The 15,326-nt window shown below is 34.8% G+C and overlaps 2 protein-coding genes across 3 annotated transcripts; one reads left to right on the forward strand and one right to left on the reverse strand.

The window, feature by feature from the left end:
* Positions 1 to 5,420: 5,420 nt before the first annotated feature.
* On the forward strand, positions 5,421 to 9,780 carry LOC147397249 (glucan endo-1,3-beta-glucosidase 11-like). Its single transcript, XM_086452779.1, has 3 exons — positions 5,421 to 5,959; positions 7,373 to 8,427; positions 9,493 to 9,780. Exons 1-3 carry the CDS (start codon positions 5,899 to 5,901, stop codon positions 9,556 to 9,558), a joined length of 1,182 nt encoding a protein of 393 aa, XP_086308905.1. The 5' UTR covers positions 5,421 to 5,898; the 3' UTR covers positions 9,559 to 9,780.
* A 2,705-nt stretch (positions 9,781 to 12,485) lies between these two features.
* On the reverse strand, positions 12,486 to 15,061 carry LOC147397250 (palmitoyl-monogalactosyldiacylglycerol delta-7 desaturase, chloroplastic-like). Of its 2 annotated transcripts, XR_015181197.1 has the most exons (6): positions 14,245 to 15,061; positions 14,022 to 14,162; positions 13,802 to 13,942; positions 13,547 to 13,635; positions 12,957 to 13,063; positions 12,823 to 12,865 (listed from the first exon to the last, which is right to left on the reverse strand). XR_015181197.1 is itself a non-coding variant. In XM_086452780.1 (5 exons), the coding sequence occupies exons 1-5, from the start codon at positions 14,788 to 14,790 to the stop codon at positions 12,646 to 12,648; spliced, it is 1,155 nt and encodes a 384-aa protein (XP_086308906.1). In that variant the 5' UTR covers positions 14,791 to 15,027; the 3' UTR covers positions 12,486 to 12,645. The 2 variants fall into 2 exon arrangements, 1 of the variants encoding a protein (XP_086308906.1); XM_086452780.1 differs by lacking the exon at positions 13,547 to 13,635 and having other exon boundaries at positions 12,486 to 12,865; positions 14,245 to 15,027.
* Between the last annotated feature and the right edge of the window lie 265 nt (positions 15,062 to 15,326).

Consider the following 15,326-nt stretch of genomic DNA (forward strand, 5'->3'; position numbering starts at 1 on the left):
ATTATGCCATTTTAAGATTTGAATATGGAGGAATCACCCAAATTCAACAAGTAGTTGGTCATTCTCGTATATTACAAATAGAATAATGATAATCTGATGCTCTTTTTTCCAAATGTCCCCTGACATGGCAGTTACATAATCATAAATCTTTTTCGTGTATATCTCAAAGCCAAGGACCTACAATTCTATGATGGGAGTGTACGAGGGCGTCTGAAAGAAAGAGCGTCAAATTATCACGACTCTTACAAATATTAATAATTATTTAAGGGGTTTTTTTTCTTTCAAATTATCACTTTTATAACCTAAACACAACACAACACAATCTCTCAATTAATGGATTACATGGATATGTTATCATGTAACTTCTTTCAATAAATAAAAAAGATTTTTCTTTACTAATTTAGTAAAGATTTTAAGTCTTACTAAGGATCATTTTGCTCATATGAATTTCCAAATTAACAATCCAACACCACAACCCTCTAAAGTTTCATTGAAAAACTCAGACAAAAATACCTTTCGAAAAACCAATTTTTGTTTGCTTGATCCAAGGTTTTTAAATTAGACGGTTATCAAACTTACACATAACTCTAAACTTAAAATTGAAATTCAACAGTGAAAAATATATATATTTTTTTCTCGAAAGTTCATAGAATTTTGTCCACTACAAACCTTAAGCATAGGATCATGTTTTTGGATGACACAAGATGAGTTCAAAACTCTTAATAAGACTAGTCAGACTCTTCATAAATAAGTCAGGTTTGAGCTTAGAGCTTACACATGATTATTAAACGGGTAGTTTGGAATTGGTTAAAATACAACACGAACACGAACACGAACATGGCCCGATGCACGTGATGCCCAAGTTTCAAAACGTTGACGGGTCAAGTACTATTTTCTCTGAAGTGACAGTGTAAATGTGCACATTAGGATCATCTGTCCCATTTCTCATGAAACAGCCGACATGGCAAGTCTTAATAGGATTTCCTCCTTGACTAATGATAAAATCACGTGCTATATTTTACACGGGTTGACGTGGCAACTGCACAAAATCAAATATCTTTTTCCTTGCGTATCCCGAAGAAAAAGATCTATGTTTATGTACAGTTGCCATATCAACCACGTATGATTTAGCACATGATTTTATCAAAGCTCTTCCTCTTTTCCCACATCACCATCTATCTTGTGAATGCAATTTTGGAGACCAACATTAATTTATGTCATCTATCGCCCACATTAGTCCACAAAATAAAAATAGTCATTTGTCGCCCACAGTAGCCCACAATAATAAAAAGAGTCCAGATGATATGCACTCAGGGTGGAGGATTGAAACTCTCATCCCACACCTCAACACATGACATGTAAGCTACAATCTAAGGAAATTTTAAAAGAAGATATTTTAGGTATGTGTTGAGGAGTGGGAGGAGGGTTTCAATGCGTCACGTTGGATGTATAAGATTTGGACTCTAATAAAAAAATGAATTTAGATTGTGTGCACCCTAGGTGGAGGAATGAAGGTCTCCTCCCACACCTATTTATGTGTCACGTATACCATAATCAAAGGAAATTTTTAAAAAGAGTTATTTTAGGCTTTAATTTATGAGATTATAGCTTAGGTGGCATGTATTTAGGTGTGGGAGGAGAGTTTCAGTCCTTCACCCTAGGTTCATAGGATCCAGATTCTAATAAAATTGCGTCACTCCAAAAAATTTCCCCATCCCTACCATTAATTATTTTCTACGAGCATTCAATTCGATAAATTCGAAAAAATTTCAGAGACTACAAATGATATTTTTTTTGCTGTATTTTAAAATAGGTATATTTTTAATGGAGTCGTGTTCGGGGGACATTTACAGGTGACAACTATTTTTACATTGTTCAGATGGCATCGATTTTACAAGATCCAACAACATTTGGCGGTGTTGTAGAAAATAATGAAAAAATAGACAGCATTTGGGTGGTTGTGTAAAAATAGGTGTCAGTTTTAGATGTCCCCCGAAACACATTCCATTTTTAACATATATAACAAATTAAAGAATGTATTGTAATAAGAAAAATAATTTTTCAACTGATAAACTGTAGGGTATGGATAATATAAGTTAGAAGTTTAAGTATGGTCGTTTGATGGTTCATCTCATGATTTGAATTTACATATTTTATGGGAGAGGGGTATGAAGGAGTTAAGATTTTTTTTTTTTTTAAACAAAGGATTTGAGAAGAAAAATGAGGGGACCCATTAAGAAAGATTTTTATCATGATTGAGGGACAAAGAAAGAAGGATATTTACTCACTGAGTTATGAAGCTACCACACCAAATTCAGAGTGCATTTAAAAAGAACTCCCCACTGCAGGGTTATTAAATAAAGAGTTGTGATAATCTGAGTACCCCACGTGGCACACTCAATCGACTACCTAACTTGACAAGTTCGGAAACTGTAGATTTGTGCTCCTCGATATATATATATGAATCCCTCAAGATATACTTTTTTAATTTTATTTTTACGGTGAAGTGCTGTTGTGTATACCAAGGAGCACAGATCTATGGTTCTCAAACTTGTCATGTTAAGGAAGTCGATTGAATGTGCCACGTGGGATAGTTAGATTATCACAATTCTTAAATAAATTCCCCTTATTTTTTACACATGGGAGACATGCAATAGACTAAGGTTATGTTTGGATTGAAAGAAGTGGATGGAGAGAAGAGAAACTCAATTTCTCTCCATCATGTTTAGATTGACTGGAGAGAACTTGGGACAACTTTGAAATTTTAAAATATCTTAAAAGAGGTCTAGGGGAAGAGTTGGAATTATAAAATATTTTAAAAGATTTTCTCTCAATTTCTCTCCAATTTTGGAGAGAAAGAAAACTCACATTTTTTTCTCTCCTCTTCCCTCTAATTCATTTTTCTTCTCTCTTCACTTAATAATTCAAACAGGAGAAATGGAGAGAAACTCATTTATTTTCTCTTCTCTTCTCTCCATTTCTCTCAATCCAAACATAGTCTAACTGTAGAAGTCGAATTAACCAGTTTTTTACGATGAATATTCACATTAATCAGAGATTTAGTGCATCATCCAATCAAATCGGTTGACCGTTTGTTCTGTGAACATTTACAATTTTTTAAAATATTGGACGAATTTTGTGATTATGCTTTTTTGAGAGATTTACTTGTGAGACCTATCTCTTGCAATTTTATTTCAAAAACTCACTTACTTTATCAAGTTTGTTATTGAAGAAACCTTAATTTATGAATCATGCTAGCATGACTAATTTAGTAAGATTTGAAATCTCACTAAGGATCATTAGACTCACATGAGTTATCAAATTGGCGATCTAACACCACAACCTTCCTGTTTTCATGCAAAAACTTAAATTTGAAGGAAAAAATAAATAATTAAAAAAGAATTATTTTTGAACTTGATCGAAGGTGATGAAAATGGATGACTATCGAATTGCCAAATTTAAAATAAAAATTCAATCATGAATTTTTATTTTTTTTCAAAGTTCTTAAAATTTTGTCCTTTATAATCCTGTAGCATCAGATCATATTTTTGGATGCCTCAAATTGATGTGGTCAAGATCCACTCCAACATCTGTTAAGTAACAGATTAACTGCATCTATTTGAATTTTATGACATGTGGATCCCCACTCTCCAAGGTTTAATGGGTAACAAATTTGACAAAGTAAGGTTCTGTTGGAGTTGTTGTAATAAAAATACAACAGCTAGGTCGGCTAGGTAAATCTATCTATCAATAATATAAGATCCCACATCACGTGTGATATCAGTTTGAAAAACATAAGGGACCACGTATCAAATCAATTTGAAGATTCGAAGACAAGCTTTTCTTTTTCTTTTTCCTTGATTTAATAGGCCAACCAAAAAAGTATTTAATAATACATGTTCGTCATGTTTGAATGGTATGGTGGTATCGGTCTAGTCTAATTTGGTAATTAAATGGGTCAGGTATGGGTTAGTGACATCAACCTAACCCGCTTAGATATTGTGTGATTAATTTACAACTCATAAATATGGGGTTAGAAATTTTAGAATTAATTGATTTTTGGAGAGGATGATCTCCTCGATTCAAAATTTTTAGCCCACGGGACAAAACACGTTGTAGATATATGAGTAGATATGTGTATACACGGATCCTGATCCATATATATATAAATATATAAAATATGTTTCAAATATTATTAATTAATTAAGGGATTCGTACAAATTATCACTTTTACAAGTTTGTCAACCGAAACACAAAACGACACAACCTCTCAATTAAACGGATTACATTCATCATATCATGTTACTTTGTTGTTTCAAAACAAGCTCAAAAACCTCAAAAAACGTGGAAGGATCAAAGCACCATTTTCTTTGTGGCAGTGTAAACATGGACATTAGGATTACTTGTCTCATTTCTCAAGAAACAACCGACATGGCAAAGTCTTAATAGGATTTCTTTTCTCTATTCCCACCTCAGCATCTACGTTATCCAGCAACTTTCAAAGAGTTTAACTTTGAAGCAAACAGTCCACTTCAAAATTTCGATAGAACCCTCTTTACAACATGACACGAGGTTTTCTGTATTTACTTTACATTCCTATTTTTCAACAATATTTGGGATACCTCTTGAAATTGTCACATGTTTCCAAGGAAGAGGATTGTACCAAAATTTTGAAGCAGACGGGATGTTTCAAATTTTTTCCAATTTCACACTAATAACATTTACCCACGAATCATGATAAATTACACGATTAAATTGTCAAGTGTATAGAGCCATAGATCTTTGAATCGTGATAATCTAACTCACTATTTATTTATTTTTTTATTTTTTTGTATTTTCTTCGGCCTCTCCTTTCACATCAGTACAAAATCATAAATATATGTTTTTGTGTATCTCAAACCAAAGGATTTACAATTATGTAAGAGAAGAGTTTAAAGAGAGTACAAAAAAGTGAGTCATATCATCACGATTTCTTTAAGATACCCAAGAAAAAAAATCTATGATTTTATACAAATTCCATGTCAATTGCATATACGCCGCCTAGTTTTAACACATCAATTTATCATTAATCTTTTATAAATTACAAGAATCGTGATAAATTAATGCGGCAAAACATTCTTTGTTTGCAGAGTGGTAAGACTATAAAATCGTAGATCTTTTTCTTCGGGATACACAGGAAAAGATCAACGGTTTTATGCCCTTATCACGTCAGCTGCTTTGTCGTCAATTTATCATTATTAGTCAATAATAAATATCATTTTGGAGACCGACGTTAACTAATGTCGTATACTGTCCACGTCAGCCCAGGAGGCGGCAATAATAAAAAAAAATTCCGCCACTCCAGAAAATTTCCGCATCTTAATAGGATTGAATTAAATTTAAATTTAAATTTTAATGTTTTAAAACTTCTCTATCTAGTGTCCAGTGTAACGCATGCTTCGATTGATCGAAGTCCAAGAGCCATCGATGACGAATTGAAGATTGAAAAGGTAGTCGAAGAATCCTAGAAAAACGACCACCCAATTAAATCCCTTATAACATTTACACACCACGCCCGCCCTTAATTTAGTCAATCCCGGCTGCTTCCACTGGCAGCAAAGCTTGCGACACTGTTGCGCAGTCTCTTTCTTCTTCTTCGTCTTCATATACGACTTCCCAATCTCCATGAAAGCTACATCAAAGTATCTTCTATTTAAAAAAGAAGAAGAAGACATAAAGCTCGAAAAATCTGAAATTGGAGATAGGGAGAGAGAAAGAAGAATGAGTGGATGGAGAGCAGAAAAATATTCCCTTTTGAAAGAGTAATAAAGGGTCTTGATTCGAAGGACCTAATCCATAATTGAGATCCACCCATCTTTCTTCTTTTTCTTCTTCTTCTTCTTCTTTCCCAACAAAGCAATGGGAGTTTCTTTTATATTCTCCTGGTTTCTTATTGGCTTCTTCGTCGCATCTTTTCATGGTATGATTATGGTTTTTCTACTTTGCTTTGTTTTCTCAACTTCTTTTTTTCGGTCTTTTGGGTGGTCGTCTTTTTTGAACTGTATGTTTGGTAACACTTCTGAAGTCTGAAGTCTAATTTCTGTTTTCTTAAATCTGGCTATGGAAAAGTTGGTTGTTTGTCATTTTTAAAGGTTCAGAATTTTAGAATATAATGGTCATTTTGACAATATTACCCTTTTTATAATTTTAATGAATTGTTAATCGAAGAACATAACTTGTTATGCATAATGAAACTCTTCCCACATTTAATTTTGATTTCTAATAAATTAAACACTCCAAAAATATTGTTTTCAAATTGAATTCATATTTGAAAAATTAAAAATAATAGTGTTTTGAGGAGGGTATTTTAGAAATAATTTTGTTCATTGTGTAGAGGAAGGAGAGGTAGAAAAGTTAGAAATAAGGGTTTTAGGATTTGTATAAAGAAGGGATAAATGATAGAAATCAGTGTTTTGAGGAGGGTATTTTAGGAATTTTCATCGTTGAATCAAAACTTCTAAATTTTGGTTCTTAATTCTGAAATTTGAATTGAAACAAACGGCAATACAGCTTCTAAAGTCTGAATTTTAAAGGTGGACCACCTCGACTTCAGAAGTGTTACCAAAACACACACTCACTAGTTTTGGTGCTTTTTGGATCTTTTTTTGCATGGTGTGATACCCATTTGTTTTTTTTGTTGTTGTTTGAAGGGCTTGTTTGGAATTTGGATTGCAATTTCCTCACCAAGATAAGATTTACTAAGAGAGGGAAAAAGAATCTTTTTTTTTTGGGCACAAAAATGGCGATTTGAACAGGCACTGTTGCAATATTTTAGGAAGATTATCGGTATATATGTTGGTTCAGTCTGTTTATAACTTTGCAATTGGATTTTGAACATTTTGCAATCTCAGTCTTCAAAGATTTAGTGAAAGATTCATTTTTATTTTTTTTATTTTTTATTATAAAATTTTTGGGATTTGATTAAGGGTTGGAGAATTCTCTTGCTTGTTTTGATTTGGGCTGGTTTTGTATTTACTCATAGGAAGATTTACTCTTGTGTGTTTAAAGAATTTGGATAATTTTAATTCATTTTCTTCGAATTTCAATAGAATATGAAATTAGATCAATCTGTTATGCTTCTAGCTGTGGAGTTCTTCAACCTTTTGTTCTAATTTTCTTTTCTCCTCTGTTATATATTATCTAATATGTACATGTATGGCCTTGCAATTATTTGGTTCTACTTAAAAGTTGAAACAATGAGCAACCTTTATATGGTTTAGTACGAATCTTGAGTTTAAATTTCATGTTTCATCTATAAATTTACAATCTTCATTGTCACAGTTTCTCCTTATAACAATGGTTAATGGAGGTGTGTTTGTTTGTTTTAATGCAGCTACTGTTATAGTTCATGCATTCACGGGCACCTACGGAATAAATTATGGAAGGATTGCTGATAACATCCCTCCACCGGATAGAGTTGTGGCAATTCTCAAAGAAGCAAATATAAAGCACGTTCGGATCTACGATGCTGATCATAGTGTACTCAAAGCATTTGCAGGGACTGGGCTCGAAATAGTGGTCAATGTCCACAATGGGCTCCTTAAAGACATGAGCGCCAGTGAGGATAATGCCATGAATTGGGTGAAAGAAAATGTGCAGCCGTTCCTTCCCGATACACATATCCGGGGAATTACCGTTGGGAACGAGGTTTTGGGTGGTAATGACCCAGCACTTGCGGATGCTCTAGTGGGTTCGGTCAAGAACATTTACAATGCTATAAACAAGCTTCATTTGACTGATTTGATTCAGATCTCGACAGCACATTCACAGGCTGTTTTTGCTAATTCATACCCACCATCTGCATGTACTTTTAAGGAGAGTGTTGTTCCACACATGAAGCAACTCTTACAATTCTTTTCAGATGTTGGTTCTCCTTTTTTCATCAACATCTACCCTTTTCTAGCCTACTTGAGCGATCCCACCCATATTGATCTTAACTATGCTCTCTTCCAATCTAACCCCGGGATTATTGATGGCAATACTAAACTCCACTATGATAATATGTTCGATGCTCAAGTTGATGCGTCTTACTCTGCTTTGCAATCTGCGGGGTTTGGAAAGATGGAAGTAATAGTTTCAGAGACGGGTTGGGCTTCTCGTGGAGATGAAAATGAAGGAGTGGCCACTATTCAGAATGCGAGGACTTACAATACTAATCTGCGTAAACGTCTTGCCATAGATAAAGGTACCCCATTAAAGCCGAAGATTGCGGTGAGGGCATATGTTTTTGCATTGTTTAATGAGAATTTGAAGCCCGGGCCAACCTCTGAAAGGAACTTTGGACTGTTCAAAGCCGACGGCACCATCTCATATGATATTGGTTTTAATGATCAGCCTCTTGTTAGTGAACAGCCTTCCTTCTCTTCTTCATTGCCTCTGTCTTTGAAGGTATGGATCTCCTACACACCTCTTTCATTTTTTATTTTTTTAATATTAAGATTCACATATTCTCATGGTTTGGCAGTTGGGATGTTTTTCTTGGTCATAATTTTCAATTTTTTTGGAAATTTTGATGGGAAATGAGAAGGGAACTAAAATTTTGACTACATTATTTATCCAGAGAAGTCGTAAGTGCAAGGAACCTAATTAAAGTAAATCCTATGGTGTGTTAGTGGACTCTTCGTATCTTGTAAGAACCTACTTTTTTTAGATTATATTGGAAGGGCTTAATAATGGATTAAAAATACCAAGTAATCATGATTCCACTACACTTAGCGTAAGTATATGAGAGCTTGACACCCAAATAGAACTATACTCTATCTGGACAGGACAATAACAATGTCACATTAACTACATGCACATTAACATGTAAACACTTTGCTTAAATGACCAAACTATGATATACTACATCTACTCATTAGAGATGTACTATGTACGTGTGAGCTTGGATGAATATGCTAATATGCTTACAATACATCAAAATAAGATGTTTTATTTATGACCGAGATTATAAGGGGTATTTGTTGTATCTTCATTATAAGTAGCAGACACTGTTCATATATTTTAGGTCAAGATTTACAAATTTACGAAAGCTCAAAGATGGATAAAACAAGTTATTAAATTATACTTTTTTACAGGTAAAAGTTACTGAAATTATGAATATACATGTTCATGATTCCATAAATAATAATGGTAAAAAAAAATCCAAAGACCGTGTAATCATGGGGTTCCATTGACTCAAGCAATGACACAAGATCTTGACCATGTAAATACAAAATCTAATGGTTGAGACTTTATGCGTATCTCAACAATACATATTCCAATGATAGTTATCTCGAGGATGATATATATAGTAACAATTAAATGGTTGATGATGGTGGTATCTGTCATTATCATGATTTTTGTTTTTGTTAAGAGCAACTCTCTTGTCTAGACCCTTGCATTTTTAAGTTTATACTCGGCCCTTGTTAACATGATTCTTTTTTTTTACCTTCTTTGTCATGGACATTACAGGATGTGCGAGCTCTGCCCATCTCAATCGTGATTATTACATGTGCTGCAGTGCTGCTTCTGTTTTAGACATCGTGATTATATAATTTTATAGGGTTAGGAGATTTTTTTTTCTCATTCGATACTTGCAACAGTAAGCATTCAATTTCCTCCATTGGATGCAGTTTCTGGCAAGATTTGCATGTATTACCAATACCCATTTGTCTTCGATATTGATAGATTTAATTTACTTACTACAACTCTAGGAAATATTTTACTTGATCAATTTTAGTTATTCGATGATGATGTTTATTTAGTCTTGTGTTGAACAAATCTTTCCTTCAGATTCCATATCATTCGAGTTTGATGTGCCATGACTCTTACATTACATCCCTATTAGTATTATCGACAAAATCTAGGGGTGATTCCTCAAAATGAGCCCTAAGATATCCTTTCACGTTGCTTCTGAGGAAGTTTATTGGTTTGTCCCTGAAAAAAGAATTTGCTTAAAAATTTGTGTTTGTAGGCACTTGACTTTTGGATTTTTGTAAAATTCGAAAGTAGAAATTTTTTTTTTTTTTTTGATAAACATGATTTTTAAGTTCATGGTCGAAATAACCCTTCAATGTTTTTTGAAAAAAGATTCTAAGTTAATGACCAAAATGTGCATGAAAGTTGTCTTTTCGCCAAATGCTCAGTAGCTTTTGGAAGCGCTTTTAAATCCCAAAAAAAGCATTTTCTTGAATATTGTCAACAAGCAATCAATGTTGCAATCGCCGATTCTTATTCCATAAAAATCTTCTATTGAAAGTTGGGATATGTCGAATGAGATTAATTTTTTATATTGTTTGCTTTACATTTTGGGACTCTGGATTTATGTATTAAAATTCAATTTGACTGGTTAGTTCTAGCCATATAATTTGATCAATTTGTCATAGTTAATATGCATACCTCAAGATCCGTACTACTCAGTCCTTAGACACTAATGTGATATCTGATAAAGAGCTTTCGGTGCTTAACAGAGATCTCAAGGGTCCAATTTCTTTAAACAATCAAATCTCACATTTATTCATAGATTCTCTTATTTTCTGTAATTGAATGAGTCTCCATCCTCTTATGAATATTTGGGTTGGTGGATGTCTTTTATATGGAGCCGGTTGTATTGCAACTTGGAGTGACGTGGTGATAAGTAATAGAATCTTCAACTTCACATGTGTTCTTGGACATGGGGGATTGAAAATGATGGTAGGATATATATATATAAACTTATAATTGGGATGAAAACAGGTCAAACATCAAGCCATGTTATAGAATATAGATGAAGCCAAATTCAAGGCAACCATCAATACTTGGAAATATCTAATTAAATTGTGACATTTCGATGACGTTTATCCATTAGCACCCACACGATACGACTAAGTAGATATCTACTTAAATCATGACATCCGATGACGTTTAAATAAAAATATTTAAAAAGAAACCCTCCTAAAAACAATGGATTAATTCGTTTAAGTATTTTATTATTTTATTATTTTTTAAGGTGCAAATTAACTAAGTTTGTTTAAAATCGTTGAGTGTCGATATTCGATACCATAACCATAAACCATGCCTAGCTATGCTTACCACCATGTAAAGTCCGGACCCAGAGATGTGAGTATGATCTGATGTCTCCTACAATGTTAAAACAAGAGTGATGATAAGATCCTAATATCACAATGCAGCAAGGGTGGTTGCCTCTCATGGCTGTTAGAATGACAGTCTCACATCGCTTGTGGGAGCCTAATCTGTGCGGTATATAAGGAGAAGGCAACCCTCACCTTATAACCATGATTTTGAGGTTGAGTTAGGCACATGGACCTTAATAGTGGTGAGTTTCCATTAGAACAAAAAATTTCACCTTGCGATTCTCACTTGCAAACAAAATCTTAACTTGTTGCTTGCAAGATGCCCAACAAAGTCTTTCAAAATGAAAGATCATCTTTTTGTTAAGGATACTTGTGTGTGAGTATTAAAAAAGAACATACTTTCATAAAGGAATCTCACAATGTCAATAATTCACCTTTACTTTTGTGCTCCAAATGATTGGATTATGTAAGTGGAAGTTTCTTGAAAAGCGAACGAAAAGCCTGAAAAAAATGTGGATTGAGAAAATGAAAGCAGATATGAACAAACTTTAGGAGTGGTCTGGATAGAATTGAAAGGAAGAATATTATTTGTTTACGTGATCGCTAATCTTTGGAGTAAGGTTTCAATGATGATTGACTTCTTACCGTTGGACATTACACTGTCCAATCTTTGTTGCCTATTTGACTCAATAAATAAGGAATCAAATTAAAAATTAAAATGTATTCTAGCTGATGGAGATTTAGAAGAGCTCTCTTGCTTGGTTTTTTGTTAAGTATTAATGAATATGCTCCTCTTCAGAGGTCAAAATATTAATGTGTGAACGTATCTCACGACATTAATCTCAATCCCGAAAACAATTCACAATCACAATCACAATCACAAAAATATCTTCTGTCTTGAATTTTGCCATCAAGTCTTGCGCCTACTCAAACAGGGCTTTACTGGATCAAAATGGTGTCCATCTTCCAACTTCCTTGCATAAATCCTTAAGCAACCAAATTACATAGTGAGTTGTGAAGATGGTTCAACTTCCTTCACCATGGCCTTTTACTTAAAAGCCTCACCCTCCAAGAGAGACCACTCAAAGAACTTGACCCATTGAGCACCATATCAGATCTAGAAACTAAGATCCATTGTCTTTTAATGCCCTATAATCCTTAGCTATGATCCCACTCTTACAGAGTATGATGTAATTGTTGGAACAACCATGAAGTACGGAACTTGTTAATGACTTTGGCCAATTGAGTACCATAAGTCATCTTTATCACAGCCATAACCAATTCAATTATGTCTAAATGCTTGTATTCCGTTAAAAGATATTTATAACAAACAAGGTTGAACACCACTCTGGGTTACAATCATTGATCGAAAGATGAAAGAATTTGTATATATATATATATGGCTCCTAAGTTGATCTGAGCTACATTTCTTGAAAAAAAAAAAAAAAAAGGTTCATTTTTAATAGTAAGAGCTTTGACAAACTCATGGAGATAAAGGTTTGGGCCGCCACAGAATATCTCTTGATATATATATTTGAGATGTATGGAAAGATTAGTCTTGTATTGTCATATTTTTGTTGCTGATGGACACCCTTTCCTTCTGAATCTCAGATGGTACCTTCACATCCGTTGCCAACCCTATTACTTGAAGTAGCCTAACGATGTACCAGGTCATGTCAAGTTGCCACCACTCTAGCCCATGTCGAGCTGAGAACTCAAACGCATGGTGGTTGTTGTGCCAACCCTCTCCAAATGCAAGCAATGCCACCCACCTGAACAAATTGAAAAAATTCACATATTGAAAATAAGAACGCCATGGGAATTGTTATTGAGATTAATTTATAAATGCCAACATCTCGGTACCAATTGTTCCTTGATAAATCTCCCGTGTTCCATGCCTGGTGTCCCCAAACGTGACAAGCTGAGTTTACTAGCCAAGTTATGTGGTATACCCATACAATCCTCACAGCCTGCATTAGCAACATGTCCATGACAAGGTTAAAACAAGTAAAATGTATGTCAAGATCTCTTGGTAGGCAGATTCCTTCAAAATTCAAATATCCCTCCACCCTACACTGCACACATGGTGTAGTTGATAAGGCCATACAGTTTAATGGGTCCCTTTTAAGGATATATCTAAGGCTATAAATTACCCAATTTAAGAATTCTAGCACTGAATGGACCTACTTTTAGCACAACTGATCTCCAAAGTGGGATCCACCAAATGGTGGTTTTTTTTATTCTCCACCAATCATCAATCTTCAAAGAGATCCACAAAAACTATATAATAGTGAAAATAAAGAAAAGCTCTTCATCCCATCCAGAGAGAAAATACAAGATGGTGCTTTCACCCCCAATGCATATATTTGTTTCAGTGGATTGCCTCTTGCACACTCACCATAGGAAAGAAACACCAATTTGACAACTTGATTGGTACAATTTCAGAGCCATACCTCATATAAGAGGTGGCCCACCAATTGAAGGGTAAGAAACTTTGAATTGGTGGTATAACTGGTAGACACCATCTTATATCTCCTTTTCTCTGAAACATTAATACCAGTTATAACTGTCAAGAGAACTGTAAAAACTAAAAACCATTTATATCTCCTCTTCTCTGAAACACTAGTATCATTGTTAAAAGAGCAAAACTAGCTGTTAAAAAAGAAAAAGAAAAAAGAAAGAGATAAAATGTAGTGAAGCACTCTTACCATGCCCCATACAAGAAAGGGAAATCCTCCCAACCCATATAACAGAACCCCAAGTGCAATTGGATGAACAATGTAAGTTCTTCGAAGAAACCTATAGAAGGGCTGCTTCTGTAAATCCCCAACATTATTGGGTTCTCCACACTGCATATAAGTTTATCAACATAAGCACAAGCATCATCAGAGAGGGAAGGAGAGAGAAGAAAGACAGAATTTGTCATACCCTTTCAACAATAGAATTGGTATCAAAGAGCCAACTCGTATGGCTGTACCAAAATCCTTCAATGGGGCTATGAGGATCTCGATCGGAATCGACGAACTGGTGATGATACCTGTGAGTACTAACCCAATCGATTGGATTGCCCTGCACCATCACCACCCACAAAACACAAACTTCTCACAAAAGGGTAATTTAATAACTAACAAAACTATCTAGAATCTTTCACCTGAGCTGCTTGAACCCCGCAATAAGCGAAGAAGTACTCAAGCCATTTAGGAAGCCTGAAGCTTCGATGCGAAAGATTCCGATGGAAGGACAGAGTAATCCCAAAGAGTCCAGTAATAATGTAGAGCGACACCGCCACCCAAAATGCAGGCCAATTGAAGGCGAAAGGCGCAAACAGGCATAAGATATGCATCGCTAGCACGATCGATGCCGTGGCTATATCATGAAAATTCCATTTTCTTCCCCAATAAACTCTCCTCTTTGGGTTCACAGCGACATCCGATAACAGAATTTTTCGATAATTCTCCGCCGCTGCTGATCCAGAAGAGGCAAGGACTGTGACCCATCTCTTCTTGATGCTTCTAAGGTGGGTGAAAGTGAAAGAGTTGAAGTGGGTCTTCATGTTTTGCTTCATTGGATTGAGAGAAATTGAAGAAAAAACTCTGGGATTGGAAGAGATGGAATTCTGTTTCGGTGTCCGAATTGGATGGATGATGGGTGAAGAAGGATGAAATCTTGTATTGGGTGATGCTGCTATGAGAGCCATCGAATTGAATTGTTGTTGATTGGGATTATGAGAATTGAGTTTGTTAAATAGGGTTTGTGGAGATGGGTTCAGAGGGGCTTGAGACGGGAGAGAAAGAGAGGGAGAGCCTGTTCGCTTATGACACAAGTATAACGTGAGGGGGATTAGGGGAAATACGACTTTTTTTGGATATTTCAATTTTCAATTAAGGAATCGGTCTCTTTCATATTTATCTGATCTTGTGATTTTGTCTACTAGTGAAGAGATCTTTTGGGGAATTTGGGTTTGTGGTTGAGTTTAGCTTTCTAAATATCTCTTCTTGATTGATGGATTGGGGTGCAAAACTCTCTCTCTCTCTCTCACGCACACAATTTGGGTTTGTGGTTGAGTTTTGCTTTCTAAATTTCTCTTATTGATTAATGGATTGGGGTGGATAGGGGTGCAAAACTCTCTCTCTCTCTCTCTCTCTCTCTCTCTCACACACACACACACACGCACAAAAACACACATTGACAGTGTTGCAACTTTGGGTCAGGAAATATAAGCTATTCTAATGG

Source organism: Akebia trifoliata, chromosome 8 (genome assembly GCF_017979445.1).
Source record: "Akebia trifoliata isolate Shusen 1 chromosome 8, ASM1797944v1, whole genome shotgun sequence".
In the NCBI taxonomy this organism is placed as follows: domain Eukaryota; kingdom Viridiplantae; phylum Streptophyta; class Magnoliopsida; order Ranunculales; family Lardizabalaceae; genus Akebia; species Akebia trifoliata.

Coding starts and splice junctions, on each gene's coding strand:
- LOC147397249 (XM_086452779.1), top strand. CDS start 5,899: ATGGGAGTTTCTTTTATATTCTCCTGGTTTCTTATTGGCTTCTTCGTC. Junction 5,960..7,372: donor CTTCGTCGCATCTTTTCATG/GTATGATTATGG, acceptor GTTTTAATGCAG/CTACTGTTATAGTTCATGCA. Junction 8,428..9,492: donor CATTGCCTCTGTCTTTGAAG/GTATGGATCTCC, acceptor TGGACATTACAG/GATGTGCGAGCTCTGCCCAT.
- LOC147397250 (XM_086452780.1), bottom strand. CDS start 14,790: ATGGCTCTCATAGCAGCATCACCCAATACAAGATTTCATCCTTCTTCA. Junction 13,943..14,021: donor CCAATTCTATTGTTGAAAGG/GTATGACAAATT, acceptor ACTTATATGCAG/TGTGGAGAACCCAATAATGT. Junction 13,064..13,801: donor CCTTTCTTGTATGGGGCATG/GTAAGAGTGCTT, acceptor TTGCTAATGCAG/GCTGTGAGGATTGTATGGGT.